Genomic DNA, 22,842 nt, shown 5'->3' on the forward strand with positions numbered 1-22,842 from the left:
GCAGTAGTGACCAAAGAGAATAAGTACATTAGAACACTGATCACTGAGCTCCATCCCCAGAGATTCTGATTCTGTTCTCGTCTGAAATATAGCTTATTTGGTACATGGGTAGGGAGTCTCTATTTTACCAGAGTCAGCCCAGGGGATTATGAAGCACAGGTGAATTTGGGACACACTGGGTAGTTGTCTAGGAAAAACTCACTACTCATATGGAACACTTCTGTGACCAGATATTCATGTTTTTTTCTCACACCGAGCAATTCTGCAACACCAGCTGAGTGTCCTACAATTCAATTCTGACACTAACCAGAGTTAGCACAGACACTACAGGTTAAGGGCTCAGTCTCACAAGGCTGCCCACCACCCACTTCAGATGCCACCCACAGGTACAGGTTGTCACTTGTGCTTCTGACCAATCAGCTATAAATTGTGGTTCCGATGACCTCCTATTATGGTTCCATAATTTACTAGAACAGTTCACAGAACTCATATATTATTATAATATAGGCGACATGATAAATGGCAGAGATGAATAGCCAGAGGAAGAGGTACACAGGGCAAGGTCTGGAAGGGTTTAGCATGGTAGCTTCTGTCCCTGTGGTGTTGTGGTGCACCACCCTCCCAGCCTGTGGATGTGCTTACCAACTCGGAAGCTCTCCAAACTCTGTGCTGTAGGGACTTTTGTGGAGACTTCATCATATAGGCATGATTAACTCCATCTCCATGTCCCCTCTCCTTCCCAGAAGATGGGGGGTGCTGAAAATTCCAAGCTTCTAATCGTGGCTTGGTGTTCCTGATGACCAGCCCCCATCCTGAAGCTATCCAGGAGCCCACCAAGAGTCACTTCATTCAGGTCAAAAGACACACCTATCACCCAGGAATTTCCAAGGGATTTAGGAGCTCTGTGTCAGGAATCAGGGTCAAAGACCAAATATTTAAAGATACTCCTAACCCTCTTATCACTTAGGAAATCACAAGGGATTTAGGAGTGCCATGCCAGGAACCAGGGGCAGAGATGAATATACATTTTCTATTATCTTACACTATCAGGAGTGTGATCCTTGTGGAATCTGACACACCTGGGTATACGTCCCACCTTGCCACTTTTCAGTTTCCAGGACAAGTTTTTTTAACTTCAGTTTCCTCATCTGTAGAAAAGAGATACTACTGTTACATTAGTCAGGACTCTTCAATTTGAGAACTGAAACTCAAACCCATTGAACAACAACAAAAAAGCCAGTGGCTGGGGTGGTGTTTTATTGATGCTCAAAAGCAAACCACAGAAAAGTGACTATGGTGCTAGCCCAGGGATGACTGGATGCAGGCACTCAAGCTTTTCAGGGCAGTGTTTGCGTCTGATTGTCTGTCTCTCTGGGCATCCTCCCCACCTCTGTGTTGTCACATCCTTACTTGTCCCTGTTTCAGGGGTCCCCAACCCTCTGTTAGGAACCGGGCCGCACAGCAGGAGGTGAGTGGCGGGCAAGCGAGTGAAGCTTCATCTGCCGCTCCCCATCGCTCACATTACTGCCTGACCATCCCCCCACCCCCGCCACCACTGTCCATGGAAAAATTGTCTTTCACAAAACTGGTCCCTGGTGCCAAAAAATTAGGAACTGCTGCCCTGTTTGGTTTTATCCTCTCCTACAAAGAACAGGCTATGTCCATGTGGCAGGGACATGATCAGAGAGGTCCAAGGTTCTGATTCTTCCAGACCCATAACCCAGTGGACAAGATGGGATCATCCTGGTCAGCTTCAGGAAATATCCAGGTGAAGGGCCTGCGTTGGCTTTGCGTGGGTTGTGTACCATCCTGATGGGTGGGGCCAGGGATGTTGTGGCACTGGAAGTATGTGTGCTAGGAGTGGGTGTGGAGGTGGGCAATGGGGAGAATACTCAGCATACAAAGATTACAATTACCATTACCTTCAGCTCAGAGGACTTTATGAGAACTAAGTGAGATGCTATATGTAAAAACATGCATGTGGTGCTTGCAGACAGTGGACACTCAAATATTGGTGCCCTTCCCTTTCCTCTCTTGATGACTTAAATTCAAGAAAGGATGTTTAAATATGCTGATCTAAAACACAATTCTTATTAACTAACCCCCCTGGATATTTGGAGAAATACATAAAATTGCAGCTGTGTAGATTATCTACTTTTGCTCCCTCCTTCACCAAACTAAGTGATCTGGGGATTTGATTCCTTGGCTTAATTTATCTATGATTACTACACCACTTTTTCGAACTGTAAATTTACTAGTTGAAACAAAGAAATTCTTAAGATTTTTTTCCTCATTAGTTTTAAGAAATCTTTGAGAGTCAACATTTTATTGAACTGTACCTTGTTGATTTACAGACAAGTCACTCTATTTCTTAGCATCTGATTTTTCTCATTTATTGAAAAAAAGGTGATGCTAATAGCATCTGCCCTGCCTATCTCATAGGATTGTTGTGAAGACTGATTTTAGGTAAAATCTCTTTGTAAAATGCAAAGATAGAACACTAGAATTAATAAAAAGTCTTTATTCCTGTAAATAAGCTCTTTAAGAAGGAAAGAAGAAAATTTCCCAAGTTGGTTCTATGTTCTTCTGTGCTTTGGTATGATCTTGAATGTCTTTGGAAGCAACGTCCACGTGGTGTAATTTCAGTGTTCTCTCTAACAGAACCAGAATTGTGTGTGCCTCTGAAAATCCCAACCCAGTCACTGCTGCAGGATGTGGCAGGACAAGCAAGAAAAGAGAAAGTGAGGCTACCTCACTATTTGCTGAGTTCCAAGACCAAGTCTCAACCTCTCAAACAGGTAAAACAGACATGGGAAGAAATTTCCCAGAGCCAGTTAGCATTTTATGTATTCCTGGTTGATTGAGGCTATTGATTTTCAGCCACTGTGTACTACTATTTAATATAAGAACCATCTCAACATGAATCCCTTCAGGTCACACAGAGATAAACCAGGGCAGTGCTTTGCTGGAGCCAGCTTATATACACTCATGAGAGAAACTTTATGAGCCAGCTGTTAAACCATCACTAGCTTGCATTCAGCCATGCTGGGAGTTCTTATGCCATAGAAATTGGCAAATGCTACTGATAAAGGCTCTTTTCTGAGAGCCAGTTTACCAGCACACTGTTGGCTGAGGGGATCATTGGGCACCCTTCTCATGACTCTTAGGATAAAATCCAGATGACCTAGCATGACTCCAAGGCATGGCTCCATTTGTTTCTCTACCCTCACCTTGTCTCAAACTCACTACACTTCACCCATTGTGGACTTCTCTTAGTTCTTTAAAAGCACCAAGTTCCTTCCTCAGAGCCTCTAAGATTAAGATTTCATCTCAGTTCTGTTGTAAAGGTTTCCTCGAGCCCACCAATCAACCTTTGGTAGTTATCCTTTAGAAATTTCATGGCACACTCATTACCATCAGAGAAGGTATTGCAATGTATATAAGTGACATGTGATAGAAGTGCTTCTCAAACTTTAATGTGCATGTGAGTTATTTGGGGACTTTGTTAAAATATAGCTTCTGACTTATTGGCTCTGGTGTGGGGCCCGAGATTCTGCAGTTTTAACAGGCTACCAGATGAGGTCAGGAAATAACAGCATAGGGCAATAGTTCTCAAAGCATGATTACCTGACTGGCAGCATTGGCAACACCTGAGAACTTGTTATAAATGCAAATTCATGAGCCCCATCCCAGATGTACTGATGGAGAAACTCTGGGGTTGGAGTCAGCAATTTGTGTCTTAAGGAGTCCTCAGTAGACTGTGCTCCTCTCCAGAGCAGGTTTTCTTTATCTTTGTAGACACTTCCCCTCCCCACCTACCTACTCTCTACTCCACCCCATCCCAGACTTACTAATGGAGAAACTCTGGGAGTGGAGTCAGCAGTTGGTGTCTTAACCAGTCCTCCAGGTGATTCTGATGGGAGCTAAAGTTTGATCATCACTGGCACAGAAGAAAGAGTACAAACTTTAGAATCAGGCAAACTTGAGTTTGAAACTTTGCCACGTAACACTCGAGCAAGTTATCTTTCAGTTCTCTGAACTTGAGCTTCTTTATCCTTAAAACAGAGCCTAAAATACTTCCTTACAGTGCTGTGGTAATGATTACATAGACCATAAATGTTCATTTCCTCTCTCAACCAAACAGTTATTTTTTTCTGGTGGCAGAGCCTTTTCTTAAAATTGAAATATAGTTGACATACAATATTATGTTAGTTTCAGGTGTACTACATAGAGATTTGACATTTGCATACATTATGAAATGATCACCACCATAAGTCTAGTAACCTTCTGTCCCATACACAGTTAGTACAATATTACTGACCATATTCCTTATATTACATCCCTGTGCCTTATTTATTCTATAACTGGATGTTTGTACCTCTTAATCCCCTTCACCTATTTCTTCCCCCCTAATCCCTTCCCTTCTGGCAACCACCCATTTGTCCTTGTATCTATGAGTCTGTTTTCATTTTGTTTTGATTGTTTTGTTTTATAGACTCCACATATAAGTGAGATCACACAGTATTGCCTTTTTATAAAATTATTTCCCTTAGTATAATTCCCTCTAGATCCATCCATGTTGTTGCAAATGACAAGATTTCTTTTTTTATGGCTGAGTAATATTCTGTACACACACACACACACACACACACACACACACACACACATATATATATCACATCCTCTTTATCCGTTCATCTATTGATGGACATTTAGACATAGATGTTGCTTCCATACCTCGGTTATTGTAAACAATTCTACAATGAATATTGGTGGGGATATATTCTTTCTAATTAGTATATTTGTTTTCTTCAGGTAAATACCCAGAAGTGAAATTGCTGGATCATATGGTAGTTTCTGTTAATTTTTTGAGGACCTTTCATACTGTTTTCCATAATGGCTACACCAGTTTACAATCCCATCAACAGTGCACGAGGGTTCCCTTTTCTCCACATCCTCGCCAACACTTGTTATTTGTTGTCTTTTCAGTGATAGCCATTCTGATAGGCGTGAGGCAGTATCTCACTGTGGGTTTTTTTTTTTTTTTTTTTTTTTTTTTTTGCGGTATGCAGGCCTCTCACTGTTGTGGTCTCTCCCGTTGCGGAGCACAGGCTCCGGATGCGCAGGCTCAGCGGCCATGGCTCACGGGCCCAGCCGCTCTGCGGCATGTGGGATCCTCCCAGACCGGGGCACGAACCCATGTCACCTGCATCAGCAGGCGGACTCTCAACCACTGCACCACCACGGAAGCCCCTCACTGTGGTTTTGATTGGCATTTACCTGCTGATTAGTTACTGCTGAGCATCTTTTCATGTGTCTGTTGGCCATCTGTATGTCTTCTTTGAAAAAAGTCTATTGAGGTCCTCTGGCCAGGTTTTAATTGGGTTGTTTGGCTTTTTGGTGTTGCGTTGTTTGAGTTTTTTGTGTGTTTTTATGCTAAGCATCTGTTCAAGTTGTCTGTTGGCCATCTTTATGTCTTTGATAAAAATCTTACTCAGGTCCTCTGACCATTTTTTAATTGGGTTGTTTGGTGTTTTGACGTTAAGCTGTTTGAGTTTTTTTGTATATTTTGGTTATTTAACCCCTTATCAGATATATTGTTTGCAAATATCTTTTCCCATTCAGTAGTCTGCCTTTTCATTTTGTTGATAGTTTCCTTCATGGTGCAAAAAGTTTTTTAACTTGATGTAGTCTCATTTGTTTATTTTTGCCTTTGTTTCCCTTGTGTGAGGAAACAGATCCAAAAAAAGTTACTAAGATTGACGGCAAAGAGCGTACTGCTTATGTTTTATTCTAGTTTTATGGTTTCAGGTCTTACATTTAAGTATTGACTACATTTTGAGTATTTTTGTATATGGTGTGAGAAAGTAGTCCAGTTTGATTATTTTGCGTGGAGCTTTCCTGTTTTCCCAACACCATTTATTGAAAAGGCTATCTTTTCCCCATTGTAATTCTTGCCTCCTTTGTCATAGATTGACTAACCATAAAAGCATGGGTTCATTTCTGAGCTCTCTATTCTGTTCCATTGATCTATGTGTCTCTTTTTATGCCAGTACCATACTGTTTTGATTACCATAGCTCTGTAGTGTAGTTTGAATTCAGAGAGCATGATACCTGCATCTCTGTTCTTTCTCAAAATTGCTTTTGTGTTTCATACAAATTTTAGAATTAAATCATCTAGTTATATTTGATCTGGTTCTATGAAAATTGCCTTTGGTATTTTGATTGGGGTTGCATCAAATCTGTAGATTGTATTGGATAGTATGGTCATTTTAACAATATTCTTTCGATCCATGAGTACAGTATATCTTTCCATTTATTTGTGTCATCTTCGATTTCTTTCATCAGTGTCAAAGTTTTCAGAGTACAAGTCTTTTACCTCTTTGTTTACATTTATTCCTAGGTATTTTATTCTTTTTGACACAATTGTAAATGGGATTGTTTATTTAATTTCTCTTTCTGATAGTTCATTATTAGTGTATAAAAATGCAACAGATATAGATATCTGTATATTAATTTTATAACATTCAAGTTCACTGAATTAACTTATCAGTCCTAATAGTGTGTGACTTTTTTCTAGATTCTACCAGTAACATTTTATTATACTTGCTTTATCACATATCTATCCTTATATCTATCCATTAATCCATCTTGTTTTGGGTGCACTTCAAAGTAAATTGCAGAGATTACTACATTTATCCCTAAATATTCTAACATACATATCACTAAGTAGAGTTCAATATTTGTTTATATTTTTCCTTTGATCTATAATATACATACATACAATAAAATGCACAAATTTTAAGCATGTATTTGTTGAGTTTTGATAAATGCATATAGTCATGTAACTCAAATTCTTATTAAGATATGGATTAATATCAAGTTCTAATAGTTTTTTGGTAACATCTTTAGGATTCTTTATATATAGTATCATTTTGTCTGCAAATAGTGACAGTTTAACTGCTTCCATTCCAATTTGGAGTCCATTTATTTTGTTTTCTTGTCTGATTGCTGTGGCTAAAACTTCCAGTACTATGTTGAATCAAAGTGGCAAGAGTGGGCATCCTTTTCTTGTTCCTGATCTTAGAGGAAATGCTTTCAGCTTTTTATCATTGAGTATGATGTTAACTGTGGGCTTGTTATATATGGCCTTTATTATGTTGAGGCATGTTCCCTCTATACTCACTCTGTTAAGAGTTTTTATCATAAACGTAGATGTTGAATTTTGCCAAAAGCTTTTTTGCATCTTTTGAGATGATCATATAATTTGATGTACCACTTGATCATGATGTTTAAGTGTTTTAATGTATTTCTGAATATGGTTTCCCAATACTTTATTGAAGATTTTTGTGTCTATGTTTATCAGTGATATTGATATATAATTTTCTTTTTGTGGTATCTTTTTCTGGTTTTGGCATCAGATTTATGCCAGCCTCATAGAATGAGTTCAGAAGCATTCCTTTCTCTTTAAGTTTTTGGAATAGTTTGAGAATGATAGGTGCTACTTCTTCTTTAAATGTGTGGTAGAATTCACCTGTGAAGCCATCTGTTCCTGGACTTTTGTTGGGATTTTTAAAATTACTGATTAAGTTTCATTACTGGTAATCAATCTGTTCATATTTTTTATTTCTTCTTAATTCAGTCTTAGGAGATTATGTTTCTAGAAATTTATCCATTTCTTCTAGGTTGTCCATGTTATTGGCATATAATTGTTTGTAGTAATCTCTCATGGTCCTTTTTATTTCTGTGGTGTTGGTTGTAACTTTTCTTTCATTTCTGATTTTATTTGTTTGGGTGCTCTCTCTTTTCTTGATGAGTCTGGCTAAAGGCTTGTTTTGTTTATCTTTTCAAAGAACTAGCTCTTACTTTCATTGGTCTTTGTATTGGTTTTTTGGTCTATATTTCACTTATTTCCATTCTCATCTTTATTATTTCTTTCCTTCTCCTAACTTTGGGTTTTGTTTATTATTCTCTTTCTAGTTCCTTTAGATGTAAGTTTAGGTTGTTTATTTGGGATTTTTCTTATTTCCTGAGTTAAGCTTGTATTGCTATAAACTTCCCTCTTAGAATGGCTTTTGCTGTGTCCCATAGGTTTGGATCATTGTGTGGTTGTTATCTGTCTTTAGGTATTTTTTCCTGTTTGATTTCTGCAGTGATCCATTGGTTGTTTAGTAGCATGTTGTTTAACCTCTACATGTTTGTGTTTTCTGCAGTTTTTTCATGGTAGTTGATTTCTAATCTCATAGTGTTGTGGTTGGAAAAGATGGTTGATATGATTTGTCTTCTCAATTTCATTAAGACTTGTTTTGTGGCCTATTATGTGATCTATCCTGGAGAATGTTCCATGTACACTTGAAAAGAATGTGTATTCTACTGTTCAGGGATAAAATGTTCTGTATGTATCTATTAAGTCCATCCACTATAACTTGTCATATAGGCCAGTGTTTCCTTATTTATTTTCTGTCTGGATGATCTGTCCATTGATGTAAGTGGGGTATTAAAGTTGCCTACTATTATTATATATTATTATGTAACTGTGAATTTCTCCCTTTATGTCTGTTAATATTTGTTTATGTATTTAGGTGCTCCTATGTTGTGTTCATATGTATTTACAATTGTTATATCTTCTTGTTGGATTGATCCCTTCATCATTATATAATGTCCTTCTGTGTCTCTTGTTACAGTCTTTGTTTTAATATCTACTTTTTCTGATATAAGTATTGCTACCTGGGCTTTCTTTTTGTTTTCAGTTACATGGAATGCCTTTTCCCATCCCTTCACTTTCTGTGCGTGTCTTTAGATATGAAGTGAGTCTCTTGTAAGCATCATATATATGAGTCTTGATTTTTATCCATTAAGCCACTCTCTGTCTTTTGATTGGTGCATTTAGACCGTTTACATTAAAGTAATTATTGATAGGTATGTACTTATAGAACTTTTGTTGTTTTCATGTTGCTTTTGTAGTTCTTTTTTGTTCCTTCTTCTTTTAGACTCTTCCCTTGTGATTTGATTACTATCTTTAGTGTTATGTTTGCATTCCTTTCTCTTTTGTGTGTGTGTATCTATTACAGGTTTTTGGTTTGTGGCTATCATGAGGTTCATATATAACAACATATAATCATATATGTGATTATTTTAAGTTGATAATCTCCTAAGTTTGAAAAAATTCTAACAACTCTTCACCTTCCCCCCACACACATTTAATGTTTTTGATGTCATATTTTACATCTTTTTGTTTTGAGTATCCCTTAACTTCTCATTGTGGATATATATATATAATTTTATGCATTTGTCCGTTGACCTTCTGTCCTGCTGGCTTTATAAGTGGTTGGTCTACTACCTTTACTGTATGTTTGCCTTTACCAATGAAATTCTTCCTTGCATAATTTTTGTATGTTTATTGTGGCCTTTTCTTTTCTGCTTAGAGAGAAGTCCCTTTAGCATTTCTTGTAAAGCCAGTTTAGTGGCGCTGAACTCTCTGAGCTTTTGCTTGTCTGTAAAACTGTTTATCTCTCTTTCAAACATGAATGGTAACCTTAACAGGTAGAATATTCTTGGTTGTATGTTTTTCCCTTTCATCACTTTGAATATATCACACCACTCCCTTCTAGTCTGCACAATTTCTGCTGAAAAGTCAGCTGATGGTCTTATGGTATTCCCTTGTACATAACTAGTTGCTCTTCTCTTGCTTCTTTAAGATTCTCTCTTTATCTTTTATTTTTTCCATTTTAATTGCCATTTTAATTTCATTTAATGTGTCATGGTATGGACCTTTTTGAGTTAATCCTGTTTGGGACTCTCTGTGCTTCCTGGACCTGAATGTCTGTTTTCTTTCCCAGGTTAGGGAAGTTTCCAGCTATTATTTCTTTAAGTAAGTTCTCTGCCCCTTTCTCTCTCCATCTGGGTCCCCTATTTGCAAATGTTAGTATGCTTGATATTGTCCCAGAGGTCTCTTAAACTGTCTTCATTTTTTAAATTGTTTTTTCTTTTTTCTGTTCAACTTAGGTGATCTTTTACTACTGTCTGATCCATTCCTCTGATCCATTGCTGATCAATTCCTCTGTATCATCTAATCTACTGTTGATTCCTTCTAGTGCAGTTTTTATTTCAGTTATTGTATTCTTCAGCTCTGTTTGGTTTTTCATTTTTCTAACTTTTTGTTGAAATTTTCACCATATTCATTCATTTTTCTCCTGAGTTTAGTGAGCATCTTTATGATCATTATCTTGACTCTTTATTGGCCGGATTGCTTACCTCCACTTTGTTTAGTTCTTTTTCTGAGGTTATGTGTTGTTCCTTTGTTTGGAACATATTCTTCTGTCTCCTCATTTTTCCCAATTCTCTGTGTTTATTTCTAATGATGGTTACATTGCCCAATCTTGGAGAAGTAGCCTCATGTAGGAGATGTCCCATGGGCCCAGCAGCGTGCTCCCCTCTGGTCACCAGAGCTGTGTAGTCAAGGGGTGCCCTTATGTGGGCTGCAGGTGCCTTTCTGTTATGGTAGGGCCTACTACTGTGGGCATGCTGGGGTAAAGCTGGCTTTGGCTTGGTTGGCTGCAAGGCCTTGCCTTGTGCAGTGGCTGTAGGCTGGCTGGAGGGCAGGGTAAGCTTCTTGCATGCTTTGCTTCATGGTCTAGTCTGGGGATGTGTGGGGTCAGAGTCTTTTTATTATCTTGGGAATGCAAAATAGAACCATTTTATTATGCTTTATTGCTTTTTTTCTCAATGCAAGGTGCAAGATTCTGTTGGAGGAAGGGTGAAAACATCCTCTGTTGCATCTGCTGCCATTAATAATGTAAATTCATCCCCCTTTGGATTCCATCTTCTCCCGCCCTCAGTGACGTTTGGAGTGCTCGAAGAAGGACACACCTATGCAACCACTGTAAAGCTCAAGAATGTTGGAGTGGACTTCTGCAGGTGAGGCCAAGGTTCCAAGTGTATGCTCAGAGCACCTTCCCCTACTCTGTGACTTTTCTTTGGTTGCCTACATCAGTGAATGTTTATTGAACTGAATTGTAATTACACCCGAACTCTTGAATCTTAACATCATTCATTCATTTACTCACTAATTCATCCATTCATTCATTATTCAACAAATTAGTACTTACCAAGCCTCAACTATAGAGTAGGTATTTCTTTGCCTTTCCATTAATTTTTATCCATACTTTGGTTAGAAGCACCTCAAGACCTGATCTGTACTAGCAAAAAATGAAAGAGAAGTTGTACAAGTGTTACAATAACTAATACACAAAACAATAACTAATGCACAAAACTTGAAAGTCTATTTCTCAAATCTACCACCAACTATAATACCAGCTAACATTGGTTGGCACTTTGTGATCTAAACATGATTTTAATTACATTAATTCTGCAATAGTTGAGGAAAAAGGGAAAAAAATTAACCCTTAATCATCAGGGTCATTTTGACTCTGGTGATATGACTTGGAATTATAAACAAGTACCTTAACTCACAGCCTGTACTCTGAATAGAAAATATACTGTATCTGGCATTAAGTGACAAGGAAGTCACCTTAGCCCTTCATTTTCAGATCAAAACCAATACAATTTTAGAGTGTGTAGAACCTTAGAGACTATTATATAAAGGAACAAACTGAGTAACTTGTTTTAAGGTCTTGTAGGCTACAGCAAGGGTAGATCTCAGATCTCCTGGGTACCAGCTCATTGGAGCACCTTGCTTTATCAACACAGCTGTGGTCACTGCTTCTTGTGGGAGATCAGTCCTTCCCACTGGGTCAATATACCATGTATCTATGCCAAGACAACTCCCAATCACAAAATCTCCTCTATACTATTTTGAATTAAGCTTCAGGATTATGTCGAGTTTTTCCCCCCCATAAAAATGGGATACATGTTTATTTCAAGTGCAGGGTTATTCTCAGGATCAGTAGCAAGTTTGAGAATGTTTGTGATTCTAAATTCAGGATTGGAAGTCAGATGGAACAAAGCTACAGGAGCATCTGATTGAAAAGATCACCGTCCCATTTTAATTGAGGTGAATTCTCAACTTCAGGAATCACATTTACTTCCTCACAAACAACCTGATGAGGGACCCAAGCCGCCAGATCGGACATTGTTGTTTATTTAGGTTGTTGCCACAAAGTGGGTGGGGAGAAATGGAGAGTCAACCTCAAACAAATTAAAACCACCCATGCAGACCCTGTGTGTCCAGTACAGAATTTTAGTTTTATAGATTTCAATCCTCAGCTTGTTCAACTCAGCCACCACAGGGCAGACAGCAAAGTGGCTGGTAGAGGGAGTGGGGTAGATGGAGGTAGGCTTCCCTTGGCATTTTAATTTACTCCAGGTCTTTAACCTTCAGGCAGAACCCACAAACCACAGGAAGGGGAAGAGATCAATAGGCACCACGTGTGAGCACCGGGCTTTTCAAGTTCACCAACATTTTCTGAGCCTTTTCTGTTTCTCTTCTCCCCAAACTTGCAAACCCCATACCATGGCAGAGAAAGACTGGCTCCCATGCTCTGCTGCTTTCCAAAGGAGCCTTTATTCTTCAGCTTAATGACCTGGCAGTCAGTATGTGTGTTCACGCTGGCGGCTACACTGCAGTGCATGCGCCAGCCAAACCTTCGCCACCTTCTGCCCAGACCCGAGCTGCTCGTCAGCATCCGATAACAAAGGGTTGAAACTCAGGTTGGAGTCAGTTTGACGCCGATGAAAACTGTTGGAAAGTCAGTTGTGAAACAGGCCCCAGATTCTTTTTCCAACTGGATATTAGGTTGTTTTTCTACTAGTCTGGACCCTTTGCTCCTGTGTAGGGAATATTAACACCTTCCTGGTTTTATTACTTCCCAGTTCATTCGTGCTCATGTTTTTCATTATGGCATCAATTTATTCCCATCTTTTTTCCTGGTAGGTTTAGGGTGAAGCAGCCCCCACCCAGCACAGGACTGAAAGTGACTTACAAACCTGGGCCTGTAAGTCCTATGTGCTATCTGTTGTGTGTGTCCATGTGTGTGTGTACAGATATGTATATGTTTCCAGTCAAGTGATTTTTAAGTCGTTCTACCTGTTTCAGTTTAAACCATGTTTAAGTCTACTTTTTCTAGTATCATAAACAAAAGGTTCCTGGTATTGGTTCAACATCTGGCTTGATGTCACTTACTTCATGTAACAACCATGAGCAGATCTGTGTGTAAATAGAGTTAAACTTCCAGCTATGGAACCATTTCTGAAGTTCACTTCACTTGTCCCAATACTGCAGTTCTATACAGTTGTCTGAAAATACCTTTTAAAACATTAAATATGATTTAACATGCACTTGGTAAACTGATTACCTAAAGATATCCTGTGACAAATCCTTCTGCAAAGTGAAAAATCACTTGAAAAAGTTGAAATATTTCATTGTTTACATTTTATGTAAATCTGGTTTGTTCTCTTGGTATTTGTCAGAATATCATTTAATAACATATTAAGAAATAGTAGTATATTTAAAGTCACCATCTGTCTCATTTCTCCAAAAATCTCTGAAAATACAAATTTTAAAATGTCAACCTGTTCTGATTTTATTTGATACATTTCCCCAAATGAGGTGTTTAGTATAAAATGTGTATACTGCCACTTACTTCAAATTAGAATTTCAGAAGTATAGTATGTTATAAACAAAAGGTTGTCTCAAAAGATAATAAAAATCACACCTTCAATCTTAACTTTTATTTCTTGGTCAGTATATCATCTTGCTGCTTTAACACACCTTTCATTTCAGTCAACAAGCTTTGAGTTCCTCCCATATGCCAGTGATAGTGCCAGGGTACAGGGGATGTTAAAGATGAGTGAGACACATAAGGAGCTTACAGAGCAGGACACGTGGTGGGCACTCGAGAGGTGTGTGATTGAGTGACAGATGATGTGAGGAAGTCTGATAGGTACGTGAACCATTCGTCACAGATGGGGACTGCACAGGCTCATGGGAACTCTGAGCAAGGGCGTCCAGTCCCATAACCAGCACATAGTTCTCAGTGAATCCCAAGATCTTAAAGCAGCCACAGTTGTTATACGTTGACACAGAAGCATCGGTTGGCTATAGTGCAAAGAAATTTGGCTTCTTGTCCTGACTATGCCACCAAGCAGCTCAGTGATGTTTTTGGTTAATTAATCCTCTGCACCTTGCTTTCCTCGTCTATAAAAGGAGGAGCTTAGACTGATCATTTCTTAGCCCTCTTCCAGCTCCAGTATCTTATGATCTCTATAAAATTGTAGTATGCAGGCTGCAATTTCCAAACAGAAATACATTTTGGGATTAGATCCACTAATTCATGAGTACCTCTCCAAAACAATTCATCATTGTACTGTGTCAAAATTTCAGAATCTTCACAACATAAAGCAAAAACACAGTTAAAGCAAGCTTTTCTCCCACTGTTCTGGGAAGTTAGCAAATCTTTTTCATTTAAAGTAGGGATTAGCCAAAAGCCAAACGACTGCTGGATGAACCTTTATACGTACTAAAAACCCAGCTTGTATTCTTTGAAGCTCATTCTATACTGTTTGTTATTATTATTTTTTTTTTCTTTTTGATAGTAGGTTTTGGCTCTGGCAAAGAATGTAACCTCTAGACTTCTCCATATCTAAATCTCACCACTGTTCAGCTTGGTTCTTTGCCAACACTGAATGAATGTACTCCAAGCCTGGGTAAACCTGTGTGATAACAGTCCTCCAGCTGCCCTTGTGCAGAATGTCATCATTCCCCAGCCCTGCTCTGGTTGTTGGGCTTGGAGGGCTAAGGGCCCGGGTCTTAAAACAGAGCTGTTGGATACTCTCCAGTGTGCAGATAGATGCTTACAAGCACACTGTTGAAAAACTGAAACATTTTTCAATTCTATTATTTATAAAACTCTATTGAAGAAAAAAATTCCATTCGTACCTAACTGCTTTCCATGTGGTAGTTTCTTCTGATTTATTTTTTCCAGATAACTGTTCTCAAGTCTGCTTTTTAACCCACCTCCTAGAGAGGCAGCTTAGAAACATAAACAGCTCTTTCTTTCCTGGCTAGTGTTCTTTTCAAGGAGCAAAGCAAGAAGCCTATTCCTTGCTGTGTTTCTTCTTCTTTATATATCAGGTTTCTTTTTTGTTGGTACAAACCTCTTCCATGTAGCTTTCGGATCTAAGCAGTTTGGCATTTAAACTAATTCTGTCTCCCTCTACTGGCTTTGCCACATTGCAGGTCCTACATTAGGAATACTGTAAACCAAGGGGCAGGGCAGGGGAATTGTGAGATTCACCCAGTCTCTTAGATTAAATTTAAGATGAAATTTATATTTATCTTAGATTAAATTTATCTTTATCTACAAGGATGACAATAAATAGAAACATGCTACTGATATTCAAGAAATAGCACAGCTACAGACATCATGAAAGTTTGCCCTCCAGCATCCTGGCATTTAGTTTCCTTATGCTTTTTCTTAAATAGCACTTGATGTTCTCCTTCAGCACTTTTTCCTGGGTCCCGCTTACTCAATGGAATTCAACCTAACTAATCCATGAAGTAATTCTTCTAAATGCTAGAACAGCAATCATTCATTTGTGCCAAATTTATAGATGAGGAAACAAGATTAGAGAGTTTGAGTAACTTGCCCAAAGTCATGTTAAAAATCAAGATTTAAACTCATACATGTCTGATTCTAAAGCTACATTGTATCTTATAGGTGGCTGCTGGTTTGCAGGCAGAACTGAAAGTGGAGTTATTTGCCATGGCTGTTGGAGAGGATGGTGCCAAGGGATCAGCACACATCTTTCACAATATAGAGATTATGACTGAGCATGATGTCCTGTTCTTACCTGTGGAAGCAAATATCCTTTAAAGTTCAATTTGAGTAGTCATATATAGTGCAAAAATTACATTTGAGCAAGGAGTATACAAAAGTCAAAATGCTATTTTCTAATCCCCTCACATCTGCACTCTGTAGCTTCACTTATTCTATTTTTAAAACCATAGAGTTAAATTTCTTAGGACAAAGACTTGTATCTTCATTCATCTTTGAAAGCATCTAGCAAAGTGCCTAACATAGTACATGTGACTGTAAGTTGGATAAATCTCAATATTATTGGCTGTCTATGGGGTATCAGACAATCAGAATTTTTTTAAAAAGTAAGTCTTTGTCATAAAAAAAACAACTTGTAATCTTGTTGGGGGATAGGAGATACCTTATTATAGAAGTTGAATGGACATACACTGAATTACAATACATTCCTTCATACTGGTGTCTCTTGCAGATAGAATATACAGGTGTCTCTTGCAGGTAGAATATACAGGTATCGAGAACCTATTATATGCAAGGTACTCTATGAAATATTTTATCAAATATAAAAATGAAAATTGGACTCTATCCTAAAAGACTTACATAGTCTGGTAGCAGAAATAAAGTTTTCACACTTGATTCCTATATTGTACTCCAACAGCATGAATCATATACTACTTTGTGTTACAGTTATATCTATTTGATATTTGAGCTGGGTCTTATAGAATGCAAAAACTTTGATGAAAGGAGACTTAAACTAGGAAGAATGAACAGAAGTGTAGCAATAGGAAATCTCCAGGTGTTCAGGAGGGGAAGCAGGGAGTTCAATTTGTTGAGAGATTACAGTATTAGTAATATAGTGGGAAAGTTGGTTGGAATCAAGTTATGGGAGATTTTGAATCCTTGGCTTTATTATATAAGCAGCAGTGAATCATTGAAATTCTGATCCAATGGGTGATATAATCAGCATATCTTTATAAAAATGAATCCAGTGTTATTGTACAGGATATGCTGAAGGAGAAGAGTTACTGGATATGCAAAGAACCATTGGAAGGCTACATCAACAGGCCAAGTGTAAGGACAAGAAGTACAGTGTGGCAACTATAGTTGGGAAAGAGGGACATGGATGAAAGACATTTGGCAGGGGGTACTGTAAAATCTAAGGTGGGACCCACTGAGAAAAGGAAGTAAGAGGCCCTAAGAGTTCACCTACAAGGTTTGGGGCTCAGGTAATGAAACATGGAGACTCAGGAGTGGATCTCAATTGAGGAGTCTGGAGATATAATAATTTTAAGTGTCAGCTACAGAGGTGATAAAGAAGGTATGGGGAAGGAGAAGAAATGTGGAGTCTGTTTAGGGAGCAGGAGAAAAAAGAGGGCACCAGTGGAGACAGAACAAGCAATTAGCAAAACATGAACTATCTCAGAGAGTTTCAAGGAAACTATGGACACAGTTGACAGATGCTATAGAGATATCAAGGAGACTTTGGATTTAAATAGGACCACTAGATTTGGTTGGGACAAAAACCAGACTGCAGAACGTGAAGAACGGCTGGGTGTTAAGAAAGCAGAAATATTGAGTGTGGATACGTTTTCAATCTATTATTAAATTAAACAGCAAGAGTATATGGTACCTGAAAGAGTACCTCAGGGAGGCATCAGAGAAAAGGAGAGATTTTCAGTTTAGTGTGTTTGTGGGCTGGAAAGAGTAGATCAGAAGAGAAACATTAGAAATATGAATGAGAGGACTGAACCAGCAGTATCCAAAAGAGGGCAAGAGAATAATCAAGAACAGAGCTGAAGTGTTAGTCTTGGCAAGGGAGAGAACAAAGATGGCTAAGGATCCACACATTCTGAGGTGAAAGAAATTTAGGGGAACTTGTGTCAGATGACCTTGATTTCAGTAGAAATGGAGTTGGATTCATTTGTTCATTCTTTCAAAGATCATAAGTTTTTCTAATGTGCTAGGCATTGGGGATACAGCAATGAACAAGAGATACAAATTTCTGCCTTTATGTATTACATTCCAGTGGGAGGACAGACAATAGACAAAATAAGTGAAACATGGACTACAATGGTGATAAGTACAAGGGAGAAAATGTAAAGTAGGAAAGGAAGTATAGCGAGTGTTAAGGATTGCAGTTTATAGCAGGGTGGTCACGAAAGACCTCACTGGGAACAATTTTCCCCACTCTTGGAATTAAGTCAAGTCCTCTTACATCCTCTTCACATAAGTTATTAGATGCTGATCCAGACTAACTGAATCCCTGTGGCTGATCACAGCAATTAAATAATTTTGCGTTTATGTTAATAAAATTTCTATTTCCTTGCTTATAGATTAGAGACCATCTGTCAGGCACAGAGAGATGGGGAAAAGAGTTTTATTAAATCCTTACTCTACTTCCAGTGACAACAATGATAGTTCATAGTCCATTTCCCAAGGCCTGTCCCCCTGCCCCTCCCCACCAAAAAACCATGAAATCTGGATGTTGATGTGGCCTGGGACCTGGTTATGATGATTGATGGCACGTATAGAAAGGCCAGTCACCCTTAGCAGAAAACATACTCTAGGGGGAACAGAAGAAGTTACAGGAGATCAATAGCCATCCTTCATCCCCTAAACATGGCGTGTAGAATTTGCATTAGACAGAAAATACCTAAAATTGAGCTAAATGTGCTAGAGATTCTAATTCTAAAATGTTATCTGAGTTTGCATATACAAATCATTTGTTCATGAAAGTAATAGTCCTTAATGGGTATTTTACCAGTTTTAACAAGCAGCAATTATGATAAGAGACCAAAAGATTTTCCCCAGGGAAAAGAAAATCCTATGGTCCAGAAGATTTCTACAGTTTCTTCCTCTGCACTTGGAATCTTCATGTCCCGTAAAGTTTCTCCACATTAGGTGTCAGGTAAGTAACAAATTTGTAATTTGATTGTCATCCATTCAAACTTGAGGCCTTAGACCTTGCATTCGTTCCCATCTTCATACAGCCAGCAACCAATGAGCCACTTAGTCTGGTGGAATGAAAATATTTGTTTTTAATAATTATAACAACTACCCCTTCATAGTCATAAACTATCTAATCCTCATACTATCTACAAGATAGATATTTTCCCCACTTTATAAATAAGGAACCTGAGGCTCAGAGAATCTTGAAGCAGTAAAAATCTAACCTACTTCAATGTGATTCTAAAGTTCACTCTTTCAAGTGCTATTTTTGATGTTGATCGGACTCTCCAAAAAGCAAGGGTACAAACACAAACAGCAGGATGCCCTTTTGGACTTGAGAATTTACAGTTAGGCTAGTGGTTCTTAAATTTTTTGGACTCAAGACTACTCATGTATTCTTAAAAATTATTGAGGATCCCAAAAACCTTTTGTTTATGTCGGTCATACTATCAATATTTACCAAATTAGAATTAAAACTTGGAAAAACTTATAATTTATTAAAAAATAAACCCAGTATATTACCATAAATAAATTGTTAATGAAAAATAACTTTTCCAAACAAAAATTAATAAGAAGAGTATTACATTTTTGCAAATCTTTTCAATGTCTGGCTTAATAGGACATAGCTGGATTCTCACATCTGCTCTGTATTCAATCTGTCACCATATCACACATCACATAGTCTCTGGAAAACTCCACTGTATGCTCATGAGAGAAAAAGGCCAATAGCATCTTGCATTAGTTTCCTAGGGCTGCTGTAATAAATCTGTATTTGTGTCTCGAGGCTGCCATAACAAAGTACCGCAGACCAGGTGGCTTAAAACAATAGATATTTATTCTCTTGCAGTTTGGGGGGCCAGACGTTTGAAATCAAGGTGGCAGCAGGGTTGGTTCCTTCTGGAGGCTCTGAGGGAGAATTTGTTCTGTGCCTCTTTCCTAACTTCTGGTGGTTGCCAGAAGTCCTTGGTGTTCCTTAGCTTATAACTCACTCTGATCTCTGCCTCTGTCCCCAGTGGCATTCTTCCCTGTGTATTTCTATATGTCTCTCCTTATAAGAACAATAGTCATTGGTTTTAGGGGCTCCTCTAATCTTGAATGACCTCATCTTAACTTGATTGCATCTGTAAAGACCCTATTTACAAATAAGATCACATTCATAAGTCCTGGTAGACATGAGTTTTGTGGGGATAAACTCAGTACAGTCCACCCTCTGGTTCCCCAAAATTTATGCCCATCTCACATGCAAAATGCACTCACTCCATCCCAATACTTCCCAAAGTCTTCACCTATCATGGTGTCCTCTCCATCTATGGACTTGTGAAACTAGAAACAATTTGTCAGCTTGCAAAATAGTATAAGAAGACATTCCCATTCTAAAAGGAGAAAATGGAAAGAATAAAGGAGTCACCGATTTAAGTGTTTGCAGTGCAGAGGGGTGGATTTCCTAAGGTTTCAAAGCCTGAGCATAATTATCTGTGTCTGATCTGCCCTCTGGGCCAGAGGCTTCAACAGCACCCCCCTCTAGACCCACAGACGCCTTGTGGGCCCTACCCTCTCAGTTGTTAGCCTGGGACACAGTCTTATCCTCAGGGCACCCCATTTCCTGCTTATAGAAGCCCAGAAGTCTGGCAGCCTTCCTTCATTTCTTGTCTCTGTCCCCCAGGCCAAGCAGGCAGTGTTTCTGCTGATAGAACATTCTCAAAAGGCATCAATCTTCATGGATGTCAAGGAGATCCACGCCATTAGACGTGAGGGTTCTCCACAGGTCCTTCCTGGATAGTCTCACCTCTGTTCCTAACTTCTGCTGAGATGGTTGATTATACTCATGGTCACAAACCTAATTTCTCCACTAGGTTTTCCAGCTGCACCCTTGATGAACTCTCCAGAGCATGCTTTAGCATTTCCTGCAATATGGACTGGCTGTGAATTTTCCAAATCATCATGTTCAGGTTCCTTTCTGCTGACCATTTCCTTCCTCAGTTTATCTCTTTCCTCTTGTATTTTACTATAAGCAGCAAGAAACCAGGACACATCTTCCATGTTTTGCTTGAAAATCCAATTTCATTGCTTATAAGTTCTACTTTTTACCCAAAAGCAGAACACAACTCAGCCAAGTTTTCTGCCACTTCGTAACAAGGATCACTTTTCCTCCACTGTCCAATAACATATTCTTCATTTCCACCTGAGGTCTTAGCAAAATCACCTTTAATGTTCATATGTATACCAAATTCTGTTCATGATGTAGGAATTCTCTAAGATGCCTGAAGTGTTCTTTACTTTCCCCATCACTTCCTTCTGAACCCTCACCAAAAGTGCTTTTACTGTCCATTACTTCTACCAACAGTCTGTTCAAGGTACTCTAGACTTTCTTCTATCATGTAGCTCAAAATTCTTCCTGCTTTCACCCATTACTTGATTCCAAAGCCACTTCCATATTTTTAGGTATTTGCTATAGCAGTACCTCACTTCCTGGTACCAAAATTTGTTATCAGTTTCCTGAGGCTGCCATAACAAATGACCACACTGGGTGGCTTAAAACAATGGATATTTATTCTCTTGCAGTTTAGGAGGTCTGAAACCAAGGTATTAGAGAGTTCGTTCCTTCTGGAAGCACTGAGGGAATTTGTTCCATGCCTCTCTCCTAGTTTCTGGTGGTAGACAGAATCCTTGGTGTTCCTAGGGTTGTAGCTGCTGTCACTCCAATCCCAATCTCTGCCTCTGCTGTCATGTGTCCTCCCTCCCTGTGTGTCCTCACATGGCATTCTTTTTTTTTTTTTAATTTTACTGGAGTATAGTTGATGTACAATGTTGTGTTAGTGTCAGGTGTACAGAAAAGTGATTAAGTTATACATATACATATATTATTCTATTTTAGATTCTTTTCTCATATAGGTCATCACACAACATTGAGTTCCCTGTGCTATACAGCAGGCCATCTACCTTATATATAGTAGTGTATGTATGTTTATCCCAAGCTCCTGATTTATCCCTCCCTGCCACATTTCCCCTTTGGAAACCATGTTTGTTTTGATATCTGTAAGTCTGTTTCTGTTTTATAAATAAGTTCATTTGTATCATTTTTAAATTAATTCCACATATGAGTGGTATCATATGATAGGTCTTTCTCTGACTTACTTCATTTAGGATGATAATCTCTCGGTTCATCCACGTTGCTGCAAATGGCATTATTTCATTTTTTACGGCTGAGTAATATTCCATTGTATATATGTACCACATCTGCTTTATCCATTCATGTGTCAATGGACTTTTAGATTGCTTCCATGTCTTGGCTATTGTAAATAGTGCTGCAATGAACATTGGGGTGCATGTATCTTTTTGAATTATGGTTTTCTCCAGATATATGCCCGGGAGTGGGATTACTGGATCATATGGTAGTTCTATTTTTAGTTTTTTAAGGAACGTCCATACTGTTCTCCATAGTGGTGGTACCAACAGTGTAGGAGGGTTCCCTTTTCTCCACACCCTCTCCAGCATTTATTGTGTAGACTTTTTGATGATGGACATTCTGACCGATGTGAGGTAGTACCTTGTTGTAGTTTTGCATTGCTCTGATAATTAGTGATGTTGAGCATCTTTTCATGTGCCTTTTTTTTTTTTAATGTAGGGCTGCATGAGCTGTTTGTATAGTTTAGAGATTAATCCCTTGTTGGTTGCTTCGTCTGCAGATATTTTCTCCCATTCTGGGGGCTGTCTCTTCCTTTTGTTTATGGTTTCCTTTGTTGTGCAAAAGCTTTAAGTTTTATTAGGTCCCACTTGTTTATTTTTATTTTCCTTACTCTATGAGGTGGATCCAAAAAGATATTGCTGAGATTTATGTCAAAGGGTGTTCTCTATTTTCCCCTAAGAGTTTTATAATGTCTGGCCTTACATTTAGGTCTTTGATCCATTTTGAGTTTATTTTGGGGTATGGTGTTAGAGAATGTTCTAATTTCATTCTTTTACATGTAGCTGTCCATCACATGGCATTCTTATAAAAGCAAATTATTGGATTTCATCTTATCTAGAATGGCCTAGTCTTAACTAATTATATTTGTAAAGACCCAAATTCCAAATAAGATCACATTCATAGGTTCTGGGTGGACATGAATTTCTGGAGGAC

General features: G+C 38.4%; 1 protein-coding gene across 1 annotated transcript in view; it reads left to right on the plus strand.

The window, feature by feature from the left end:
- The window catches only part of SPAG17 (sperm associated antigen 17), a gene marked incomplete at its 5' end in the record, with an annotated part of 215,822 nt that overhangs the window by 181,596 nt on the left and 11,384 nt on the right, over positions 1 to 22,842 (plus strand). The window contains 5 exons of the mRNA XM_081224979.1: positions 2,662 to 2,798; positions 10,733 to 10,917; positions 12,893 to 12,953; positions 15,678 to 15,822; positions 18,535 to 18,681. Coding sequence (XP_081081105.1) covers positions 2,662 to 2,798; positions 10,733 to 10,917; positions 12,893 to 12,953; positions 15,678 to 15,822; positions 18,535 to 18,674 — 668 coding nt within the window. The 3' untranslated portion in view covers positions 18,675 to 18,681. The remainder of the gene's footprint in view (positions 1 to 2,661; positions 2,799 to 10,732; positions 10,918 to 12,892; positions 12,954 to 15,677; positions 15,823 to 18,534; positions 18,682 to 22,842) is intronic.

This window comes from Mesoplodon bidens, assembly GCF_964165515.1.
Source record: "Mesoplodon bidens genome assembly, chromosome: 2".
In the NCBI taxonomy this organism is placed as follows: Eukaryota; Metazoa; Chordata; class Mammalia; order Artiodactyla; family Ziphiidae; genus Mesoplodon; species Mesoplodon bidens.